At 44.0% G+C, this 25,320-nt stretch overlaps 1 protein-coding gene across 1 annotated transcript in view; it reads left to right on the top strand.

The window, feature by feature from the left end:
- The window catches only part of helz (helicase with zinc finger), a 147,263-nt gene that overhangs the window by 30,937 nt on the left and 91,006 nt on the right, over nucleotides 1-25,320 (top strand). Inside the window, exons 4-15 of the mRNA XM_056280764.1 lie at nucleotides 453-577; nucleotides 1,469-1,525; nucleotides 1,885-1,933; nucleotides 2,366-2,441; nucleotides 6,938-7,136; nucleotides 9,230-9,337; nucleotides 10,592-10,733; nucleotides 11,330-11,479; nucleotides 11,696-11,966; nucleotides 18,742-18,868; nucleotides 19,338-19,550; nucleotides 24,558-24,688. Of these exons, the coding sequence (XP_056136739.1) occupies nucleotides 453-577; nucleotides 1,469-1,525; nucleotides 1,885-1,933; nucleotides 2,366-2,441; nucleotides 6,938-7,136; nucleotides 9,230-9,337; nucleotides 10,592-10,733; nucleotides 11,330-11,479; nucleotides 11,696-11,966; nucleotides 18,742-18,868; nucleotides 19,338-19,550; nucleotides 24,558-24,688 (1,648 nt within the window). The remainder of the gene's footprint in view (nucleotides 1-452; nucleotides 578-1,468; nucleotides 1,526-1,884; nucleotides 1,934-2,365; nucleotides 2,442-6,937; nucleotides 7,137-9,229; nucleotides 9,338-10,591; nucleotides 10,734-11,329; nucleotides 11,480-11,695; nucleotides 11,967-18,741; nucleotides 18,869-19,337; nucleotides 19,551-24,557; nucleotides 24,689-25,320) is intronic.

The raw sequence follows: 25,320 nt of genomic DNA, 5'->3' as shown, positions 1-25,320 counted from the left end.
ACTTCTGCATGATACTAATGTTTCATCTATAAGATCTTGCCGACTTATCCTCGGTTTCCATATTCTTCTTCTTTCCTCTAACAACCTTTAAGTTTCTTCTCCTTGATGGCTGATTATCTTCGGAAAGCGAAAGTAGGACTTGTTCTGCTCTCTGTCAGCTCGATTGGAACAACCAAAAACAGCGCAGAAATGAACCATTGTAAAATATGGAATCACGACAGCTATTCAGTATGAATCAAACCTTGAAACAAATTCTGTCCACTGACTGTTTAGAAAACCTTTAGCATCGCACAGTGAGAGTAGCACGGTATCCTATGGATTGCAGCCGTTGTCCTCCATCATGGCGGATGTGTTGCCCTCACATGACACGTGACGTAATATGAGTATAACCCATATACAGGTGAAATAAGAGGAGATGTGTGGTGTTCAATGTGGTGTTCCTTCTCTCCTAGTTCTGGCGGAGGAGATGGCCAGGGGGGACTGGTCTCTCCAGGCCAACCTACGCGCCATGCTGCTGGACGGCAGCCTGCAAGAGGTGGCCACCATCCTCTCCAAAGCTCTCTATGGAGAGCCAGTGGTAAGGAGCCTGGAGCGCAATGCAGATTCTCATCAAAAAATGAATAAACACGGTCCACATGTTCATGTCATCCGTTCCGTGTCCTCTGTGTTTCCCTCAATACCTGAAAAGTTAAATTCTTGGAAGAGATTTTTTTTGGGGGGTAAAAAAATATGAATTGAGTAACATGAAATTTGTGAATTTTTATCTTTTCAAGTATCTGAGTTAAGAATGTTTTCTTTTCTCCTCGGATGATGGTACTTTGCTGACCTTGATTAAAGCATTCTCTAAAGTTTAGTCTGGCCATGGAGGTCATCATGGGTTTTTTTGCAAATGGAGGACAAAACAAATGTTACTTGGGCCGAAGTAGGGCAAGGTTGGGTTGGAGGAGGACACTGCTGATTGGCTGCTGCTTCAGTCTGATATCTCTCCCCCTCTTTCTTATCTGCCCATCACATGAATTTTTCTCACGTCTTTTTAGACTCCCACTCACCGTGTTTCTCAGCTAGCTTCTCTTGCCTCTTCTATTTTCCCCTCATTAATGGTTTGGGCAAAGTCATGCTTACTCGGTTGTAAATAGGGCTTGATTTCTCGGCAAGATTTTTGCTTTTAAACTCAAAATAAAAGGCTGAAAAAAAAATCAAGCCTTATCCCTCTCACGTACACACGTATTTGATATGAAGGAGTTTGAATTCAGAAAGGAAAGCAAGACATACAGTATGTGATAATTGTGTGACTGCTGTGCATCTCTTCAGACTGAAAGCAGCCTATCTAACCCCAGAGCACAACATTTTAGATACTGCTTTTGATAATCACAGCATGCTTTTCTAACTAGGATAGAGTATTTTCCTGACAATGCTACTCATGTATCTATATTTTGACTACGGCCCTTCTTTCTTTTTTCTCACACAGAATGGAATTGTTACGAAGGACCTGACCCGATTAAAAATGCTCCTTTCAGAAATAGAAGTAAGTGCCCATAGTTTGTGACCGCGGGTAGCATTTAACTGTCATACAGTTTGGCCTCCTCTATTTGTACTTTTTCTACTATGTGTGGTTTGACAGATGATATGTAAAAGTGGGAGGTGATGACCAAACAGATGACGAATGTTCTAATTCCAGCACTGACTTAATTATTTTGTAGTCCTGTTCCTTGCTCACATTGATTGTAGACTTTATTTTTTTAGTCATTTTCCCATTATGTTTCCTCTTGTTCCACTGTTTGCATGGCCATAGCACGAGATGACAAAACAGATGTTTATCTGTCTCTGCTCTTTTTCTCTCTGTCTACTTTCATCTCCCTCTGCTCATCTCTCGCTCTTCCTCAGGCTGTAAATAGTGAGATGACAACAGAGTACACAGATGACCAGGAGGAAGGTAAGCAAATCTTTGCTATTAACACCTGGGCAATGTAGGATTTCATCCCTTACTCAAGAGCTTAAATGGCTGCTCTTCAGAACATGAGCTTCATGAAAGTGAAATCCAGACCACTGCGCTTACTGCCAAGTCATTACATATGCTTAACTGACTTATTATTTTCGTTTTCACAAATGAGCTGCTGTCTTTACTTGGTCATACGGCATTGGAGTAGCTGCTATGCCTTCACAGCTCAAGAAAAACTTCCAAAAAATTATCTCTTTTTACTATCAACATTTTTCAGAGCTACTTGTTGCAGTTGGCCTGTCAAGTACTTATCTTCAACAGAAAATCTGGAAATTTGAATCGGAAGGTGGACTAAGCCACAGTGTTTCCATGTTTGAATGGCTTTAGTGCAGTGTTGTTTTGACCCTGGGTTGTGTGCGCTCACAGAAGTCCAAGATGGCTGGCACTTCAGACCCCCTCCTCGAGGAGTCACCAGCAGTGAGGAGTACACGCTGTGTAAGAGGTAATCCACAACCATCTGAAAAGTTAACTGATAGAAAGTCACTATGTGATATATTCAGGTTCTGTAAGCAACTTGAATAATATCAATGGATTTCATTAATTATATTCCTAATTCCTGTAGCAAAATTAATGATATATTCCACAGTGTAAGATTTCTTTGGTAATTGTGCAAAAGATGGACAGCTCCATTGAAAACACTTTCTCAAACTGGCTCAAATTTGGCTTTGAAGGATTAAATGTGATGGAAGCTCTGCTACTGTAACACTTATGTACATGTAGTGTTTTCCTATTCAACTCTTTGCAAGAATCATGAATTGTAGATACATTTGCATATATTAATATTTTGTCTCCATGTAAAATTCAATTTGATGTCCACAGAATACCTGCTTTTCTAATATGAATACTGTTGCTCCCCTTAAATTGAAAAAGCCTAAGCCTAAAGGTCTGCCTTGGCATTATGACGCCACCAGAGCCCTGCGGAGGGAGTGTAGAATAGCCGAATGAAAGCGAAAAAGTGATAAGCTTCAAATTTCCTTTGAAATTTTGAGAAACAATGTTCACAAATATCAAGAAGCAGTTAAGGCTGCAAGAGCAAAATATTTTCCTGCCCTAATTTCCAATAACTCTCAGTCCCAAAGTTTTATTTAGTACCATAAATTCTATCATCTGCCCCGCCCCCAGTACCAGTTTAGATGTGTCCCCTGCTAAGTGCGAAGAATTTTTAAAAATTTTCATTAGCAAAGTTGAGGATATTAGACTGAACCCCCCCCCCCCACACACACACACACACACACACCTGTGACTTAGCTGTCTCACAGGTCAGTTTTTCTAAATTGGACTACTTCCAACTTATCAGGCTGCCCACCCTTAAAAAGATTGTTTCCATCAGGAAACATACAACCTGCCCCATGACATTATCCCTACTGCCTTCCTGAAGAATGTCTTTGACATAGCTGGTCCCAGCTTCCACTCAACAGCTCCCTGGCCTCTGGTACCATTCCAACCTATTTCAAGCACGCAGTGGTGCAGCCCGTTGTGGGAAAAAACAAAAAACAAAAACAACATGTAGACCATACCTTACCTAGTAACTATAGACCTATTTCTAAACTTCCATTCCTGTCAAAGGTTCTCGATAAGGTTATTCTCAGTCAATTGCTGCCCTACCTACACCAAAACAACATCTTGGAAAGATTTTTGGTCAAGTTTTAAGAATTGAGGCATCTGGGTAGCGTAGCGGTCTATTCAATTGCCTGCCAACACGGGGATCTGGGTTCAAATCCCCATGTTGCCTCCAGCTTGGTCTGGTGTTCCTACAGACATAATTGGCTGTGTCTGCAGGTGGGAAGCTGGATGTGGGTATGTGTCCTGGTCGCAGCACTAGCGCCTCCTCTGGTTGGTCAGGGCGCCTGTTTGAGGGGGAGGGGGAACTGGGGGAATAGCGTGATCCTCCCACGTGCTACGTCCCCCTGGCGAAACTCCTCTGTCAGGTGAGAAGAAGCGGCTGGTGACTCGACATGTATCGGAGGAGGCATGTGGTAGTCTGCAGCCCTCCCGGATCAGCAGAGGGGGTGGAGCAGAGACCGGGACGGTTCGGAAGGGTGGGGTAATTGGCCAAGTACAATTAGGGAGGTAAAGAGGGGGGAAAAAAAAGAAAAAAAAGAGAGAGAAAAGTTTTAAGACTTATCATATCACAGAGTCTGCCTTGCTGAAAGTATACAATGACCTGCTCCCCTCTATCAACTCCGGTGACTGCCATTCTAATTCTTCTTGACCTCAGCGCGGCAGTCGATATTGTGGATCATGTCATTTTTAGACCATCTCTAGTACAGGGTCGGTGTTGATGGCTCTGCCTTGAAATGGTTCAAATCCTACCTCAAAATTAGAAGCTTCTCCATTAACATTCTTTTCTCTATATACATGCCCCCCCTCGGTCAAATCATTCAGAAATATAACATTTCCTTCCACTGTTATGCTGACGACAGTCAGCTTTATCTCCCCCTGAAACCAAACGATCAGTCCAATCTAGTAAGTCCCTTGAGCTGCCTTGAGGACATAAAATGCTTGGATGGCACAAAACCTCCTGAAGCTGAGTTAAGGCAAATATAAAGTTGTGCTATTTGGCCCCCCTGACTCCGTTAAAGTGTTTACCAACTGTCTTGGCAAACTGTCTACCCTTGTCAAACGTCATGTCAAAAACCTTGGTGTGATATTTGATTCAGCCTTCAAGTTTGACAAGCATGTTAATGCAATAGTGAAAGCCAGTTTTTTCCAACTTTGTACTATTGCCAAATCAAGCCATTTCTCTCTTTTAAAGCTCTCGAGAAAGTCATCCACACTTTAATATCCTCCTGCTTGTAGGGATGGGTACCGAAACCCAGTGTTAAACGGACACTGGTGCTAAATGATTAAATACTGCAGTATTGATAAGCTCCAATGTTAACGGTTCTGTTATCAATGTTGGAAAAATTAAGGAAATAAATTTCCTTTTTGTTTAGGCTACATAAATGTTATCTTGCACTTTTTTCCCTCACCAACTCCGTTTCTACTTTGTAATAAGATTAAGAAACTTGTCTACGATGCATTTTCGCTGTTCCCAATCCAGAAGAGAAATCTCTCCTCTGAGCCTGTCGTATGTGCGAGCTGAGGGACACACACACACACACACACACACACACACACACACACACACACACACACACACACACACACACACACACACACACACACACAGAGCCTAATCTTAGTGCTCTTAGTGACAATGGCGGAGAGAACTGAATGGTCAGAGGTTTGGTATACGTCGCTTGAGTCGATGCTGACAAGCTCGTTGCCATAAATGCAACAAGTCTTTTGCATGTAAGGGCGGAAACATAATCAATCTTTCGAAACATCTAGAGAAAGTGCATCACATCAAACATAGGTGGAGAAATGCACAGTTTTCGACTCCCCAGCTTGTAGTTAATTTCTCGTTGCCCCACCCACCTCAGATGTTATGTATGCTAGCAGCCTAGAGCCCACACGGAGTTAACTAAATTATACAAACGTGGGTTAATGGTTCAAAGTAACACTCTGTGCAGACACAAGAGAATAAATCAATGTTAATTTTGTTAATTTGTTTTGTTTTTTTCTCCGAAAACAACAAAAAGAACCCAGTAAGAGTACTGTTAAAAGTACTGGATCAATAAGCGGTATCGGTAGGAGTAGTAGTACCGTTAAAACCGTAACGATACTCATCGCTACCCGCTTGGACGATTGCAGCTCCACGTGTATTGGGATTAGTCAGCCATCCCTGTCCTGCCTGCAACTGGTCCAGAATGCTGCAGCCAGGTTCCTGACAGGTACCTGGAAGAGGGACCATATTAGTCCTGTACTGGCCTCTCTCCGCTGGCTGCCTGTGCGGTTCAGAATTGATTTTAAGGTTCTTCTGTTTGTTTATAAAGCCCTAAATGGGCTGGCCCCCTCCTGTATCGCAGACCCTCTATCCTACTTCCGGGTCCTTCAGGTTGGCTGACTTGGGACTCCTGGCTGTTCCGCAGTCTAAACTTGAGCTTGGGGGTGACCGCACCTTTACGGTTGCAGCTCCTAGCCTAGACTATGGAACAGCATTCCCTCGATATCAGCTATGCCCCCTCCATCGTCTCCCGGCTCAAAACTTTATTTTATTCACTAGCGTTTAAAGCCTCCTGATGTGGCTGATTTCTGGCTTGTGCCTATTCCCGTGTGTTAGTTATTCATGTCCACGAGCTATGTGCCCTGTTCTTTATGTCGGTGTTTCTTATATTTGATTTGTAGCTACCTGCTCTGGTCTGCACAGCACTTTGGTCATCGTGGGTTGGTTTTAAATGTGCTTTACAAATAAATTTGACTTGTATATGTTTAGAAGACGGTATACAAAAGAATCCCACTGTCTTATGTTTTTATATTTGTCTTTGCTATTTTTAACTTTTCATACGCTTTCTTATATTACATAGGCTTTATTGGCATTAATTAATATTTGCACTAATTCTACATACCAAGAATGATCTTTTAATTACATTTAGATCTCCAGACTTGTATTCTTTTGAATTTTGCGTGTGTGAGATATATATATATATATATACACACACACACGTGTGTGTGTGTGTGTGTGTGTGTTTGTGTGTGTGTATATATATATGTATATCATTTTTTTCTGAAACCATCAATGGTGTTTCATACCTGTTTTATGCCATAAGCAATCATCAGCTGTCAATAAAGTAGCTTTATTGACAGCTGATGATTGTGATGATTGCTTATTATAAAGAATTTACTTGACTCGCTGGATTATTTTGCTCCCTATTTGTTGAGCACTTCCCCTACTGTTGAGTGTTTCTTTTAACAAAGTTGGATACATGTAATGTAAACAACCTTCGTAAACCGTATTATGTCTGATGTGAGCAATCCACCAAACCCAAAATATTCCCTTTGTGTGAAAACACTTCTCAGTTAAAGTTAAACTGGTTCTGATCCTGATTCTGATAGGTACTTGGAGCAGGGCCTGTGTCGCTATGGGGCCCAGTGTACATCAGCCCATTCCCAGGAGGAGCTGATGGAGTGGCAAAAGCGTTACGCCTCACGCCTCATCCGCCTGAAGCAGCAGCAGGAGAGCAAGCACTTTACCGAGAACTACATGGAGACCCTGATAGAGAAGTGGATGAACTCCCTTTCCCCAGAGAAAGTGGTGGGTGGCTCTTGTAAAGGGTCTGACAGATCTGCCCAGATGAAACTCGGCAGGGAGAGCAAGGCTCACACTGCTATGATTGGATGTTTTATTCCATAAAAAGAAAATAGTGCTTAAATTCAGTTTGGATGAAACACCACATTCCAGCGCTGACTTTGTAGACCAGTAGGAGTAGTAATCAACCCAGGGCCTCAGTCAGTAGCTTCAGTCAGTAGCCTCTGCAGCAGTGTTTGCCAGCTGTATGGCGCTGACAGCTTTGTTAATATAGGTTTTTAATCAAGCCAAACCAGAGGTGGCAATATTAATGGACATGGATGTCATTCATTGGGTAACCACATCAGTCAAGCTGGCGATTTAAAACAAATTAATAGCCACAGTGGGAATGCCAGGAGTCTGTTTACGACTAACCCTGGCTCGTGTGTACTTGCTGATGATTCTAAAAAAATACAGTGAGTTAGGGCTTCCAGGTAGCATAGTGGTCTATTCCGTTGTCTACCAACACAGGGATTGCCGGTTTGAATTCCTGTGTTACCTCCAGCTTGGTCTTTTATGATAATGATGGGCATCACGAATCCAAACATTGTACAACTTGATTTCACTGATAAATTCCCTTCTGCTGAGCTGTAGGTGTGAACGCTGGTGAAATCAGCTGTTATATTGATGGGATGGAAGAAGGCCTTGATAAATATGGCTCTTTATAGCACAACCAATGAGTTTGATGCTCTACTTGTGTGGGTCCACACATCCGCACTCAGATGTACAGCCCCCTATCTTTGACCTGGAGTGTGTTTTCATCCAAGCATTTGTATGTAAATCATAGTTAATAGAATAAGAAAGAACATGTAAACAATGTTGAAAAATGAATCACCTTTTGGAAGGCCACTTCTTTTCTCAGTTGTGTTTGTTCTGACTTAGCAGTGATCCATATTCAGAGAGCCTCTTTATTTTTCATTTAATCTAGGTGATTGATAGCACGTTTTACCATTTTCATTTATTGATTTTATTGGCATTTCAGAAATTCTCTTGAATTTTTACTGTCTCTTGGGTAGAAAATGGCTTTTGTCTGGGTTTTCTATTGCTGAAGTGTTTTGTTTGTTTCCACTTTCTTTTTTGATGAGGTGTTATAAGTAGTCCCTTGCAGGATTTTTGATTTTGCTCTTAACCTCACCAGCATTTTTGTCATCATTTTTTATGGTCATATATTCTATTATATTTAAAACTTAACGTGGGTGGCGCAGTGGTTACCGTGGCCACCTCACACCAAGAAGGTCCTGGGTTTGAGCCCCAAAGTAGTCCAACCTTGGGGGTCATCCTGGGTCGTCCTCTGTGTGGAGTTTGCGTCTTCCCCTTGTCTGTGTGGGTTTCCTCCAGGGGTCCGGTTTCCTCTCACAGTCCAAAGACATGTAGGTCAGGTGAATTGGCCATATTAAATAGGCTGCAGCATCCCCGCGGCTCTGAGAGCAGGATAAGCGGTTCGGATGATGGATGGATGGATTAAAACTTAGCACTGAATATCGAATCTAAATGTTCTATTCTATAACATGAGCATTATTATATATATTCTATAAATATTAACTTTCAATTACTCTGTTCTGTCACTTTGAAATATAACTCTGTTGACCAACAATTTAGCAGTAAGACACTGTATTTTATTGTGGAAGGCACAACATATGTGGCCAATTTGTCTAGAACTGATGCAGCAGGTTGCTTCTATTTTTGTTTGTTACATTTGAGGCTCAGCATTTTCGGTTTTTATTTTTCAAAGCCATCCAGCATGCTGAATTTCGCTACAAGAGGACACTGTTATATAACCTCACACGAACAGGAACAACTTTTGGATCCGTGGAAACATAAAATCCGGGTGAAAACCAGTTTAAACCAATCTGCTCCTTTTAAAAAATCGGGGTATTTTTCGGTGAAAATCGGTAAAAACCGAAAACACTGAGCCTTGGTTTCAGTGAAGAAATATATGTATGTAGGTCATGTAATCCGTATGGACTATGCTTTGTAAAAGTAGTATTCAAGACATCTTGTGAGACCCATTTTTGATCATTTGTTGTGTGTCACCCAAATGCATTTGTGTCTTCCTGTAGCTAAGTGACTATTTGGAAGGAGTAAACGTTGAAACCAGCTCCAGCCTTTCCGTGACCGTCACCACCAAGAAATCCTTTCACTCCTGGACCTTCTCCTTGTTCTGCAAGGTAATAAGAAAAGGGAAATGGCAAGTCCAAACAAACTGATGTAGTTGTCATACAAACAGACGGTACTTAGAGTTAAGGCCTTTGCACACCAATTCCATATTTTTCTTCATGGTCCATCAGCTCAAAAGAAAACACATCTCGCAGCTTATTGATGGAGTCAAAAAACCTGAGACAGTCAGCACTGTTCAGAAAACATGTAGGATGGCTGACTTGTTTTGGAGTCGGTGTATCGACTTAACAGACAAAACGTTGGGTTGTAAGGGCGCCCGGGTGGCATGGCGGTCTATTCCGTTGTCTACCAACACAGGGATCTTCGGTTCGAATCCCCGTGTTACCTCCAGCTTGGTGGGGCGTCCCTAAAGATACAATTGGCCGTGTCTGCAGGTGGGAAGCCGGATGTGGGTATGTGTCCTGGTGGCTGCACTAGCGCCTCCTCTGGTCAGTTGGGGCACCTGTTCGGGGGGAGGGGGAACTGGGGGTAATAGCGTGATCCTCCCACACGCTACGTCCCCCTGGTGAAACTCCTCACTGTCAGGTGAAAAGAAGCGGCTGGTGACTCCACATGTATGGCAGGAGGCATGTGGTAGTCTGCAGCCCTCCCTGGATCGGCAGAGGGGGTAGAACAGAGACCGGGACGGCTTGGAAGAGTGGGGTAATTGTCCGGATACAATTGGGGAGAAAAGGGAGGGGAAAATTCCACCCCCCCCCCAAAAAAAACCCCAGCTTAAGCAGGTTGAGAAGAGAAAAGTAAAAGTTAGAGAACGACAAGAAGTTCTGGGCTTTTTGTTGACATTGATAGGTGCTCATGTAGCAGATGCTTTTGTCCAGAACCACTGACAACCACGTCAGTTATTAGCAGATACATCTGAATGTTACCAACATGGCATCATGGAATGCTACATAGTAATTGTATCATAGAAGTAGTAGAAGTACATTTTCAGAGTACATAGTAATAATCGTATCATTAAAAAAAATTTTTTTTTTGGGTTGTATTTATTTTCTGATGTGCAACAGTTTTGAAAAATTCAGATTTACTGTGCAAAGGCCTTTAGTCCTTCAAAGTCATTCGTGAAATGCACAATGATACAGCGGGCGAAATTATTAAAAAAATACACTTTTATTTGACACAACCTTTCATTAACAGAAAACGTCAGTTTGCTTAGAAGTCTCTTGCCTCCAGTACAAAAGAAAAATCACGGTTCAGTTTCTTTGTGACTCAGTTGAAATACACTTTGCTCGTGTCTCCATAACTAGCCGGCCAGAAAGCTGTACCGCATCGCCCTTCTCTACGATGCCCATCGACCTCACTTCTTTATCACGGGGGTGTCAGCCGGGGAGCGGCTGCAGGCTGTCCCGAAAGGCTGTCAAGAGTGGACAACAGGAGAGGACGCGGCAGGTACCTCACAACCAAATGTCCCCTCCTGTTTGTTGTTTTTCTTCCCAAGCCTATTCAGGCAATCCTAAGTCGTTCATATCAGGGACTAAACTTTCCCTGGCTCTGTTATTTCCTGGTTGAGTGTGGAGTCATGTTTTTAGCCTTATGAAAGACAAGTTGCACGATTATCTTTTATCTTGACATGCACTTTCTGTATGTGGTTGTGTAAGTGAAAGTTTGTGTAACTTCTGTCGCTTATCTCTATTTAACTTATTGATTTTTTAAGTTAGAGAGTTTTCTGATTTTCTCAGCTTTATATGTACATGGAATGTGTGGTGTTTTTGGCAGTTTATCATAATTTTAGTTCACAGTAACGTCTGTTATTTGTGTTGTTACTCATAGTGAGCCCAGTATTTTTGAAGGATATCTGTACCAACATGATGTGATATAAAGCATGTAAAAGTTATTTTTTGTTTCATGCATTGTCCAGTCTGCCTCATGTTGCGCAATTCCGTTGCTCCACTGAGATTAATGAAGCTTACCTTTTTTACCTTTCTCGTGTTTCTCTTTTGTTTTTTAATTAAAAGCACCTGAAATAAACTTGTTTGCTTTTGCAGCAGACAATGGTTTGGACCACTGTATCTACAAGGTAGCAGTTGGTTTCAGCACCGAGATCTTTGGCACCTTCAGACAGACAATTGTGTTTGACTTTGGTTCGGAGCCCGTGCTGATGCAGCGTATCATGGTGGATGCTGCCTCCATTGAAGGTATACTAAGATTGCACAAGAGGGTATAAAGCGGTCCTTGGTGTATGCAGAAAGTATGACTGGCATTGTGGAATCTGGCTTTAAATTCAGTTCTCCAGGAACTGTGAGGTTTTGAGAAAATCAACAGAAATGATACGAGATTTTACTTTTGTCATATATTTTGTGAATGCGGATAAACATCAGTCCCTCCGACCCTTTTTCGTTCCCCTTTTCCAGATCTGGAACATCTGATGGCCGCAAGACAGCAGCTCCTGATGACTGCCAAGCGCTGGGACTCGTCCTGCAAGACCATTGTGGAGTTCAGCCCCAATGAGACCATGGCCGAGCTGGAGCGCAGCCTCCTCTCCCGCTACCAGATCCCTCTATCGGCCGACCAGCTCTTCACTCAGTCAGTCTTGGATAAGTCCCTAACCAAAGACAACTACCAGGCCCGCCTCCATGACCTGCTCTATATAGAGGAGATCGCACAGTACAAGGAAGTCAGCAAGTGAGTCCTGAAAAGAGCAGTCCTGAATGCAGCTCATCTTTTTCTGCTGCACATGTGAATGAGATGACATATGGTTTAATGGTGGTGGCACGGTGGCGCAGTGGTTAGCACGGTCGCCTCACAGCAAGAAGGTCCTGGGTTTGAGCCCCAGGGTAGTCCAACCTTGGGGTTGTCCCGGGTCGTCCTCTGTGTGGAGTTTGCATGTTCTCCCCGTGTCTGCGTGGGTTTCCTCCGGGTGCTCTGGTTTCTTCCCACAGTCCAAAGACATGTAGGTCAGGTGAATTGGCTGTACTAAATTGTCCCTAGGTATGAGTTTGTGTGTGTGCGTCTGTATGTCAGCCCTGTGTGACGGTCTGGTGGCCTTTCCAGGGTGTCTCCTCGTTTGCCACCCAGTGACTGCTGGGATAGGCTCCAGCATCCCTGCAACCCTGACAGCAGGATAAGCGGTTCAGATAATGGATGGATGGATGGATGGATGGATGGTTTAATTGCAGCTTGTGACATGTACAACCTAGGCTGATCCACATTGTGTTCTGTTGTTAATGTTAACAGGCAAAACTGTCCTGTGTGTGTTCGCTGTCATCAATGAAAATAACCAGTAGCTGAAGAAAGTACAGCAGTGTAGCTTGAGCTGTGATTTAGCCCTTGTGCAGCTGGTTGCATTTAGGCCTACGATGCTACACTCGGATATTTCAGCCATCTGGACATCCTAATGTGGAACACATTAAAGGTGTTTAGTGATGTGAAAATCTAGTTATGTGAGACTTTTAACCACCACAAGGTGTCAGACTTGGTCTTCGGTCTGTAGTGAAAGTAACACGTGTGTGTCTGTGCACACATGCTGTGTGGGTTAGTTTTTATGACCACATCCACATGTATGTCAGTGCCTCAAACACTGCTGTGCTGTCTGTCAGAGCTGTTTGATAATGCACATCTCTGAGGTGGCTCCTTGGAGGGTTTCCACAATAGTAGTGAGTCATTTCTCATTTCTTTCTAAAGAACTGAAGCTAATTTCATGTGCCGTTTTTTCTGGTGTAGCATTTACAGTTCAATACCTGCTGCTCTTAAGATGAAAGGTGAAAGCAGGCTGAGCCTTTAAGGGAGATGGGGATGCCGATTACTAATGAAACCTAATCCTCAAACAGAAAATCTCACACTCGGTAACAGGGGTAGAGCAGTTGCCTCCACCCCAAACCCCTTCATCTCTTTTTTCCCTTTTACCCTTTCACCTGACTTTTGTTGTTGATTGACGTGGCTACGGCTTGTACCATGGATCCGTATCGGTTCTTAACTGTCAAATCATCCTATCATCGGTTACGTTGCTCAGTGTACATATGGATCATCTTTATTACACACATCTGTGCTCGGTCAGGTGTCTTGGGCTTCACATGGGTTAAGATGTAGTTTTTGTCTGAATATAGTCCCCCCCCCCCCTTTCTCCCCAATTGTACTTGGCCAATCACCCCACTCTTCCCGAGCCGTCCCGGTCGCTGCTCCACCCCCTCTGCTGATCGGGGGCAAATGAGGGCTTGGCAAATCCTAAAATCGGTTGATTGAGTTTTAAACTATCTATTTCAGCCCATCGGGTATTTCTTGATTAATGTGTGTGTCAGTGTTCTAAAAGCCCAATTCGACACAGATGTCACCCATATTTTTTGGCTCTTTCAATAACTTCATATGATCCCAAATTAGTATGAGAGACTCTTCTGTAAAAGCCCTCACCGTGTGTGGTCTTTTCTCAGGTTCAAACCCTGTCTACGCTTTTAAAATAGTTTGATTGCCTCGAGATCACTTATGAAACCTCTCGGTCTCTCTTTATCTCGAAATAGTTCCCTCTGATAGAATTGGTAATAAGGTGATGCAAAGTAACCACAAATATCAAAAGTTGTCTTTTAATGGCACCTTGTTGCCACCTGTTGAGTTCCAACTAGAGGACTGCATTGAGATTTGGATCCTGCAGGTCCCGCGGGACCCAATGCAGATCTTGCAGGAGCAGGGGAGTTTTAACTGTGCTGCGGGTGGGAGCAGGCGGTCGAAAAATAAACTGCAGGTCCTGGGATTTGTGGTTAGTGCTAACCAGAAAGATGGAGTCAACAAATGAAGTTGAAAAGAGGATCAAAGTAGGTCATTACAATGCAGAAGCAAAGCATATCATTTCATTACGTTATTACCAACAGTGATACATCTCTTTGTCAATACTACACAGTAAAATGTGTTCTCCCTGCAGGACAGGAAAAGAAACAGTCAGTGGAACTCTGTTGTGCGGGTGTGAATGGTCAGAATGTTTGCAGGTGTGAGTAAGAGTGGACATACGTTGCGGGATGGGTGATAATGGTCAGAAATACAGCGGGAGCGGGATTAAGAAAACAGTCCCATGCAGGGCTCGAGTTCCAACAGTTGTACAATGATGTACAACAGTAGGTAGCATTTAGAATTTGATGAACATTTACTCAACATTTGTCAGATAGTGATGTTTTCTATTTTAGTTTTCTTCTTTTTCTTCGGCAGTCCATGGAAAACGATGATGACTGTGATGCAGTTTAAGCTCGGCAAGCACGCCTGTGGGCCATCAGGCCCGCATTAGAGTGACAATATGGTCCACATTTGTCACAGACGAATGTCGTTTGAGTTGGTCTGTTACAAGCTCTCCTCACAAGTGCTTTTCCCATCGAGCTCTCCTCACATCACGCCTTGCACAGTAGTTAAGACAGTCGGTGTCATGCCCCCATCGAACAGTCTCTCTGGACCTCAGAACCCATTCCTAAGCGGTACACCCTAGTGCAAGGGGCTCAGTAGATAAAGAGGTTGCCCTGCAGGGACAGCTTACTTGTCAAGTGATGCCTTCCATTGACCAACGGAGTGGTTCCTCAGCACGCCATCTGATGTTTGTGCCATTGGGCCAATAGGGCTCATGATCCTATTGGGCTCTTCTGCTGCAAACACCATCGAGTGCCCTGCTGCCAGCGCCTTCTTGGATTTGAATTCGGATTTACCTTCGCCTAGCCTTTGCCTAAAAAGGCAAATCTACAAGGCAGTAGAAACAGATGCAGATAGTGCCACCTACTACCATAATGGTAGCAGCAAAGGTTGACCTGACTTGGATTTATATTTGAATTTATATTTTAGTTTTATGGTCTTACTGGCCAATTATGGCATTGATCATGGAATTGGTAGCAAATGTACTATTGAGCCTGCGGTGTCATATAAGGCGATGAATAGCATAACCCTCTTGCAGTGAGCATTTGATAGAAACTGATGTGAAACAGTCTGGTTTCTGTGTTGCCAAGCTAGCATTTTCAAGACAATGGGGTCAGTTGTTCCTTTTGCTGTTAAGACCAGTAGCTAGATTAGGATTCATGGAATGTTATAGTGTGTGAGTTATAAATTCATGTGCAGCAACAGGGTAATGTGGAGAACACTTAAAGTTAATGTGAGGCTGAAAAGGAAGCTGTACAGCATGCCTGTATTAACACTAGGGCTGTCACAATTATTACATAATCATCTGATCGCAATTATTTGACCTGACCGCGATCATTGTGCATAATCGTTACAATCGTTTCCATTAATGTGTATAAAACAGCTGGATGAAACTCACAAACATGTCATGTTTCATCACTGTTTCCACCTCGTTTGCCACCGTTTGTTCTTTGACTGACGCTCTTTTAATGACGTCATCTTGTGGCGCCCCTGGCACAGGGGTGGTGAATTGACGCCAACAAACTGTTCATCTATACACGCTTATTCTATAATATTATATAACAATATCTAATATTCTATAATCTATAGTATTCTATAATATTCTATAACATTCTATAATATTCTATAACCATCTGTAATATTTTATAATATTCTATCATATTCTATAGTATTCTATAGTATTCTATAATATTCTGTAACATTTTATAACATTTTATAACATTTTATAACATTCTATAACATTCTATAATATTCTATAATATTGGACGACTTCATTTGGACGAGCGTGTGTTGACATGAACATCATGGATGTAGTTGCAGAGCCAAACAGCACAGCAGCGCTGTGCCAAGTGAAAAAGGAGAGCCCAGTAACCTGGAAGAGGCCATTTGTCAGATTTGCAGCAAAAAGGTAGAGGTCAAAAGCGCTAATACCACAGATTTAAAAACCATCTACAAATCCACCACCCCACCCAATTCACCGAACTTGGAAAGACAGCCACCGCCGAAGTTCCATCCCGGCAATTGTCTGCTCCTGAAGCTTTCGGACGAGTGTCTAAATATGAACGTGACAGTACGAGATGGTGCACGTTAACAGACAGTGTAACGCCGTATATAGCCAGAAATGTATCGGAGGAGACGTGGGTCTGCAGCCCTCCCCAGACTGGCAGAGGGGGTGGAGCAGTGACCGGGACGGCTCAGAAAATAGGGTAATTGGCCAGGTACAACTGGGGGAAAAAAAGGGAAAGGCAAAAAAAAAAAAAAAAAAAGACATCGTTAATCGTGATTATTTGTATGACAATTAAAATGTCATGATCGTGATTATTTGTATGACAGCTAAAATGTCGTGATCGTGACAGCCCTAATTCACACAGCTGGTTAAGTGAATTATACTGTCTGGGAGTTTGGTCTGTAGATTCATGGTGGCAAAACCTGCGTTCCGTTTGTCATATCCGCTCACGAGGTAGTGCAGTGTGTGATGGCACGTCGGTGAGTGCAGTGGCCCCCTCTGTGTGCCTGCTCCTCAACATGGAGGTGACCGTCACATCATGTCATCTGTTCTGGTGTGTCTGCACACACCAGAGGAGCAGCTGAACAAGTGGTTGGTGGGGCCGCTCTGATGGCCGAGCGGAATAACCCGCCGTTCTTGCAGTCCGCTCGTCACGTGGCTGAGAGGTTCGTATCCCAGACTCGCCGGAAGCGGTCACGGCCAGAGCGTCCACGGGGTAAGGCATTCATTAGCCCACCCTTACCCGAGGGATAGTGGGTGTAGCTCGGTGTAGTGTTCGGGGACTCGTCGTTCTTCAGCGACCCCTCTGGCCTATCCGGGCGCCTGCAGCCAAGCAACTGAAAGCATTCTCCCTATGCCTCCTTCGCGGCCTGAAGGTGATGCAATCCATGCGAGGAGGCTTCAGCATGGAAAATAGTGAGAGCAGCCGACACGAGTGTGAAGGAAGCTGGTGTTACGACTTTCTCCTTCCTGTGGAAACGTGAGCCGGGGGAGTTATTCGACAAGAGTTCCAGCCATATGCCATTGGGTTAATCGGGTGGGATAAGGGGAAAAACTAGAAATACATTTATTTTTAAAAAAAAATGAGTAGTTGGTGTTTTCACAGGTAACTTTGCCCTTTCAACTCACATTTTTGAAAAAGAATTGCCCACTTATGTCACTTGGCAACAGTGTTGTTACGAATACCAATAACATTTACAATAGCGTACTACAAGAGCCATATTTTGTTTGAAGTAAAAGGCTCTCCTCTAGGCCTTGTCTTACCTTTTGACGGCAGAATCCCAAACTGCCTGGCTGAAACGCGGCAGTCAATAAAAATGTCACTCAGCTGCTAAGATATGCCCGAGACATTCGCTGTACAACACGAGTGCACGAACAGGGCCCACATTACGAAGGATACTAAAAAGAGGAGCAGTTGTGCTTACAGAGCATATCTCATTGGGCACCGTGTTACAGTGTGGTGTTCATTTCAGTATCCCCGGACACAATAACCCAACAATCTAAATACATATGTAGGTTGTTGGCTGTAAATCACAGCCCAAATACAAAGTTTATCAGGCTTCTGTGTACATGGTTGTTTGTCTCACTCACCACACAGGCCCTGTTGTGTACCTGCTGACGGAGACATCCTGTAGATATAGGGAGTGTGTAACAGATACTCAGTACGTTTACATGATGTTAGGAAGTGGATTTATTGTGTTAGTGCGACTAAAACTGGACTTTTAAAACACATGTAAACGCGTTAGTCCCACTGAAGTCGCATTACATCTAGTTTCTGGAAGTGGGACTAGCACACCTAGATGATGCGGTTGGGGGTGGATTTACTGTGGCATGTGTACGCTTCAACCAGCCCTGAACTGGCCTAGGCGTTCTGCACGTGATCCATAGTTCCCGCGGCGGTCTTTCACCCGGAAGTGGAACAGCGTGGTATCAACAGTACCAAAATGGCGAGTGCTGGAGCGAGAACCACGCACTTCTGGACAGACGAGGAGACAAACTTCATGTTGTGTCAGCTGAACGAGGGGAATATCCTGAAGTACATGGATAGAAGGAGAACGCAAAATGGCGAACTATTTAAGAAAGTGGCGGAAAAGTACAATGAAAAAAAAGTATAATGAAATGTACAGCGCTGTAAAGTCGTCCATGTTTCCACCGCTCCACATGGTACCTGCCTGCCGCTTGCTAACTTGTTTGTCGCTTGTTTGGTATGTGGCGCAATAGGTCAACCAGAAGAAGGTCCAATGGCAACCAGCTGAAAGGGGGCATATCGCCACCTACTGTACCGGGTCAAACACACTTCCGTCAATAAATCGATTCTCCCCCGGTTCTTGTATACTGGGACAACTACAGTAGTCCAATTACATGGCCTAATGAAGCTATAACCGTAGCTCCACTTAACTGTGCATGTAAACGCGGTCACTGTGGATCCTACTTTTACCAACTAGACAGCCCTGTGGGCTTTCGGCCCCCTGTCCAATGCTCAGCACACTTATTAGGACAATAAGTATTTTTGTTGAAATACTCTTTCAGCTCATTGTATGTTAACCACATATGCATGTGTGTGTCCACTAGGTTCAACATCAAAGTGAACCTCCAGCTTGTAACCAGCTTCATGCTGACCGGCATCTCTGGTGGAGCCAAGTACGCCCAGAATGGGCAGCTGTTCGCCCGCTTCAAGCTCACAGAGACCCTTTCTGAGGTAACTCTAATTGAAACCCTGATTTTTTTTATTTTATTTTTTTTATGCTAGCTCTGATTAATTGATGAAAATGTTCCATATAAAGGTTTCAACACTGCAGTGAAAAATACACATTGTCACCTCGGTCTGCAGTCACATGTATAGGGTTTAACTTTTTAGCTACAATATCCTTGTACTTTCTTTGCATCAACATAAAAGTTTGACCCTGGCCTTTGGCATGCAAGTGGGGCAACAACAGTTGATTCCCTTTTTTTGCTAGCTGGAATTGCTGAATACAAAGTTTAATGTCCTTTTTAAAGAGCCCCCCCCCCCACACACACACACGTATATATAAATAATTGTCTTCTTGACTTTTTAAGTCAACTTTCTGCCTATTTTACTTTATTGTATTTAATGTAATTTTATTTTATGTGTCTGAAACTTTAAAAGTCCTTCCATTAAATATTATTCCATTTTCCCATCAACTCAGGATACACTGGCAGGCCGGTTGGTTATGACCAAGGTGAATTCGGTGCTGTTGTTGCCATTGGGCCGTGAATGGTCAAGCAGCCAGCCACCCCCTGGGGTCAAAGAGCGTGTCTACGAAGCCTTGATTGAAGAGAAGACAAAGGAATACATCTTTCTGAGGATCTGCAAGGAATGCTGCGAAGAGCTGGGCTTACAGCCTGACAGGGAAATACAGGTAAGAGGTTGCACAAGACCTCTTTGGGTCAAACAGAGAAACTATTGTAGTTGGTCAGAGAAGGTTGAATCAGTTCATCTGGACACAACGTTTATTGACAAAAATGTTTCATTACTCAACTAAGTGACCCCTTCAGTCTAAACTAACTACAGGCATCCCCACCCTTATCAACAATACGGTTGCATAACGATGGAAACCAACGACCAGTTTCATATGCAGATATGGTGTGACCATTAACTAGTTTCAATGGCCATATGTACTATTCAGACAGGATTTGGGAATGTTTGCAATCACAGCATTGTAAGATGGTGGCAGATGTACTCTTAGCCCCCCCCTTGGTTGAGGGATGGTCATTCCCTCTTAACACATACGTATGTCCTCTTTGACTCCCCATTCAGGGGAGTCAAAAAAGGCATCTATGTTAAGTCACAATACTGTGATTGCAAACATTCCCAAATCCTCTATGAATAGTACACGTGGCTCTTGAAACTCTACTTAATGGTCACACCCATATTTGCATATGAAACTGGTCGTTGGTTTCGGTCGTTATACAACTGTATGGTTTGTAAGGGGTGGGGGGATGGATACCTGCAGTCAGTTTAGACTGAAGAGTTCACTTAGTTGAGCAATGAAACGTATTTCAGGAATCAGGAACACTTTATTTGTGATTTTAACGAAACATCGTTTCCCCCAGCCCACGGCAGTGCAACACAAAGATGAGAACACATATCTAAAAACTGTAAGAACACACATATCCAAACTAACACATCTCTGAGCTAAAAAAAACAAACCAAAACAATGTCTCAAGGGAATGAACGCCAGCCAGGATGACTGTTGGAACTGCCGGTCTGCATGGGCTAATAGTTAGCTTAGCCTGCCCCACTTCCGCGTCCTGTCCGACCACCCTCGGTGCTTCCTCTTTGTGCACAGCTCCGGGCAGGGGCCGTGGTCCTTGGGTTCACTGGACGCAGCAGACCAGGCTCCCTCAGCCGATCCAACGCTAGCTCTCCCAGCCAGACACCCTCGACACACCTCCCCGCACTCCACACGACGACACCAAAAACACCACAGTCAACGCCAGGCAAGGCTGCCGCCAGACTGCCCTCGGTGTTATCGGAACTGCCGGTCTGCATGGGCTAGCAGTTAGCTTAGCCTGCTCCGCGTCTGCATCCTGTCAGACTGCCTTCAGTGTTACCTCCTCGGGCACAGCTCCGGGCAGGACCGTGGTCCCTGGGCCCACAGGACACAGCAGACCAAGCTCTCCCAGCTGATTCCAGTGCCAGCTCTCCCAGCCATCAAACGAAGACAAAACTTAGACACAGACGTGGACAAAGACACTGCATGGACGGTACTGGGTGAGGCCGCCGCAAATGTGAAATCGCGCCGCCATCTTCCCACACTGGTATTGGGTGAGTCTGCTGCAAACGTGAATTTGCGCCGCCATCTTCCCACACCAGAAGCGATATAAGCAATATAAGTGGTATCTGACAATAAACGGTGTATCCAGATGAACTGATTCAACGTTCTTTGGTGTTCTTACCTGGAATGTTGAGCATCAAGATGTTGTAGGTGGCTGTGCTCAACACGTTTGTTTTGCATAGCAATTGAGTGCGATGTCTTTGCTGGTTTTGTCCTGTGTTTGGTCTTCAGAGATTGATTAAAGCCAATGGATTGGATTTATCTTAATCACCTGTTTGATACTAATTTTTGCAATCCTAGCAGACTACATTAAAGACAAACAAAAAAATATGTTGGATTATCTTCATTAACTAGGGAAATCTTTTTTTTTTCAGTGGTAATATCTGAGATTTTTATGATTTTTGGAAATTTGAGATATTGAATTAATAGAATGTGTATGCTCATTCCAAACACTGTTTTGTCCCACAATTTGCTTGGCACATACATTGACGAGCAAATGTTTTTTTTTTTTTTTTTTTAGAAGCCTCACAGATTTCCCATAAATAAATCAATATTGATGTTTGTGATGTTAAAAATAGTATATGAGGGTAGCCTTCCTAGATGTACATAAGGGAAATGATCAGCGCTGCGTAGGAATTCCCTTTTGATTTGGTGTGGGAGCCAAATTGTGAAAGCATCAGCTGTCTCATATCACTATCAGATGATACTGAAGTGACCCCCGCTGTCACCACATTATTGGACCCAAGCTGTGGCCTGACATTAGACTGGAGAGGCCATCCTTCTTCTCCCCAATGAATGGTCAGACACTGCTTTCTTATACTGACGGCGTAAAAGGAAGCCTCTTCCTCCTTTCATCTCAGCTCTGCCACTTTCCACCATTCAGGAAGTTTAATTCAGGGTCCACCCTGTGGCTCATTTCCACCCATTGATGCTTCAGCCAGGGCAAACTTTGAAGGCAAAAGGTTCAGCTATTGATTAGCACTTAAATAAAAGGTTACGCGCTTTCAGAAGGCTGGAGAAAGTCATGAGAAACCTGTCTGTGAGCACGGGTGAGAATGTTGGGAATAATATCCATGCCCGTATATTTGTTTTAATGGCACAGTGTTCCCATGGTTTCTGAGAAATCCCCTGTATCTTGCAGGGGACCTGCTTGTTACCCCCCACCCTACCCTCAGGGGTTCCTTTGAGTTTTTTGGGGTTTTTTTTCTCCTCAACTGTATCTGGCTAATTACCCCACTCTTCCGAGCTGTCCTGGTCACTGCCCCACCCCCTCTGCTGATCCGGGGAGGGCTGCAGACTACCGTGTGCCTCCTCCGATACATGTGGAGTCACCAGCTGCTTCTTTGACAGTGAGGAGTTTCACCAGGAGGAGGTAGTGCATGGGAGGATCATGCTGTTCTCCCCAGTTCCCCCTCCCCCCATGTGTTTTATGGGCGCTAGTGCAGCAACCAGGACACATGCCCACATCCGGCTTCCCGCCTGCAGACACGGCCAATTGTGTCTGTAGGGACACCCGACCAAGCTGGAGGTAACACAGGGATTTGAACTGGTGATCCCCGTGTTGGTAGGCAACGGAATAGACCGCTGCGCTACCCGGACGCCCAGGGGTTCCTCGGCGTTTTTTCCCAACATCCCTCATTCTGCCATCACAAGAAAAGTCTGTCTGTCTCCTTCCTTTGCAGCTACATCTGCATTTGCATGGATGCTACAATTTCAATTTACAATTTCAATTCTCTAGTCTTCTTTGTGTGCTCACTGTTTTTCAAACATCCTTTATGTCATCCCATCTCATCCCTCTCTCTTGCTCTCTCTCTCTCTTTCATTCTTTTGATGTTTTGCTCTCGCTCTCGCCGTTTCTCTCACTTTCTACTTTTTAATCCCCACTTTCTCTTCACTCTGTCCTGTTGCCTCCCTCCCGCTGTCCTTCGTCCCTGTGTTTTATGAACCGCGGGTACTTTACCTCATTTCAAGTTCAGCTGTTAGGAGCCAGTGTCTATGTAAATAATAATGACCGAGGCCTGAAATGGTGGAAACAAAAGCATAGCGTGCTCAAACAACCTGTCTGGGCCCTTGTTAAAACGGGTCTCTATGGAAATGAAAACATAATTGGGAGATTTGTTTGAGGTTTTTGTTTATACTTGCACGGTACGGCAGGTATGTTTTTATGTATTTTAGTGTGAAAGCTACTGGCAGTCTACTCTGGGGTTATGGAAAAAACAAACTTGAAGGGTTACATTTTGTTTCATGTGCTCGAGACTATTGCTGCTTTGCTAGCTAGGTGCAGTTGTTATGAAAAAATGCTTTGGTGGACATGGCCATGATGGGAGCGACTAGGACACATACCCACATCCGGCTTCCCACCCGCAGACACGGCCAATTATGTCTGTAGGGACGCCCGACCAAGCCGGGGGCAACATGGGGATTCGAACCAGCGATCCCCATGTTCGTAGACAACGGAATAGACCACCCTGCCACCCGGATGCCCCATTACTCTATTCTATTCTATTCTATGTCAACAAAGCCTTTACCAGTGACAAACTCATACGGCCGAATATCTCTACAGCAAAGTGCAACACATTTCCTGGTAGTATCTTGTTTAATGTGTGCAGGAAGAAGTGTTTAATCTTTGAAGGAGAGCTTACTTTTACTGGGGAGAATGGAGCAGGTATGTCACCTCAACCCAGAGGTGCCAAATTTGTGCCTGTTGAAGATCAGTTCCTTTGCAGATTTGATGCAACTAACAAAGTCCTGTTCGTTTCCATCTTTGTCAGTAACAACAGAAATTTTTCCAAATGTCAGATTTGTGTTGCTTTTCTTTTCTTTTTTATTGTAATGACCTGCTCTGATCTTGCTTTTCAACTTAATTCGTGACTCCATCCTTCTGGTTAGCGCTAGCTATATTCTGGGAGCCACAATTTATTTTTTGACCGTCCGCTCCCACCCACAGCAAAGTTAAAACTGACTGCTGTCGTGAGATTTGCATTCCCAATGTAGTCCTCTAGCACAGTATTTTCTGAATCACAAGATTAAACAGTGCCATTTATTGGCCGCAGTTTAAATGCAATGTATTCGTCCGACAAAGTGACATTGTATAAGTTACTCTGGAATATAAGTCGCAGGACCAACTAGACGAGTGACAGTGACTTCTTGTGCGGGAAAGACGGTATTTGAGTTATGTATGGTGATGCCCTGTGATGGCCTGGCGGCCTGTCCAGGGTGTCTCCCCGGCTGCCACCCAATGACTGCTGGAATAGGCTCCAGCATCCCCGCGACCCCGAGTGCAGGATAAGCGGTTAAGACAATGGATGGATGGATGGTGATGTCGGAACTGCCAGTTAAAGCTTCATTGAGTGAGGATGGGATTGATGAGCTTGTCTAAATAACTGATGGGTTTGGTTGGTCCATCAGTTAATGGACATATGTATTCTCTGCCAGATTGGGCTGACATTTAATTTGACAAATGAAATGACCTGACTTTCATTGTGTCAGGTATCCATGGCAACAGAGCACAGATACAGATGAATTGATCGGCTGCGTGACTGATTTATTTGATTGATTGGTAAACTGATAATGCTGTCTGTGTATCAGGTGGAGCTCCAGTTTCAGCTGAACAGGTTACCACTGTGTGAGATGCACTACGCTCTGGATCGCATCAAAGACAACACCATCTTGTTTCCTGATGTTGCCCTCATCCCCACCATCCCCTGGAGCCCCAACAGGTAGGTCTGCAACTACACACACAAAGTTCTGACATGTTTGTGTTCACAAACCCTCACTATTGCAAATGTGAAATATGCTTCTAAGGGGCAGAACCCTCCCTAACACCTACATGTCAAATTGGCTTGGCAAATACCTACACTAAGGGAATAGACTTTAAACTTTAATGTTCCCAAGGGGAAATGCCTTTCCACAGCACTGTACACATCAGACAACAGTACATACAACAGCACACCGTAGCAACCTACAATGACAGACAGCAGTACACACTCAGGCCTGTTCGGCGAGGCCTATTGTTTTCAGTGGCTGGGATCAGGCTTTTCCCGAAGCGAATCAAAATCAAATAGTGCACAGTGAAGAAGGATGACTGACTGGAGTTAGGCTTGCTTACTGGGTTTCCATTCTGAAAAGCTTGCAGGCTCTCAGCTTTAGATAGCTTCCTGTGAAGCTGAAAAGATGTTGGGAGTAATCTTTATTGACAAGAACCAAAGTCTAACATAATCCCCCCCCTGATTTTCATGGCTGCTGCTTTATCTTGGGTGTAGAATATGATTGCCACAGGGTCCTGTTTTAATTGGAGTTTGGATAAGTATAAGGTGTTTAGTGAACCAAGGCACAAGGGAGTAAGCTTTGC

This window comes from Lampris incognitus, chromosome 5 (genome assembly GCF_029633865.1).
Source record: "Lampris incognitus isolate fLamInc1 chromosome 5, fLamInc1.hap2, whole genome shotgun sequence".
Lineage (NCBI taxonomy): Eukaryota > Metazoa > Chordata > Actinopteri > Lampriformes > Lampridae > Lampris > Lampris incognitus.
This window is presented reverse-complemented; position numbering and strand designations above follow the sequence as displayed.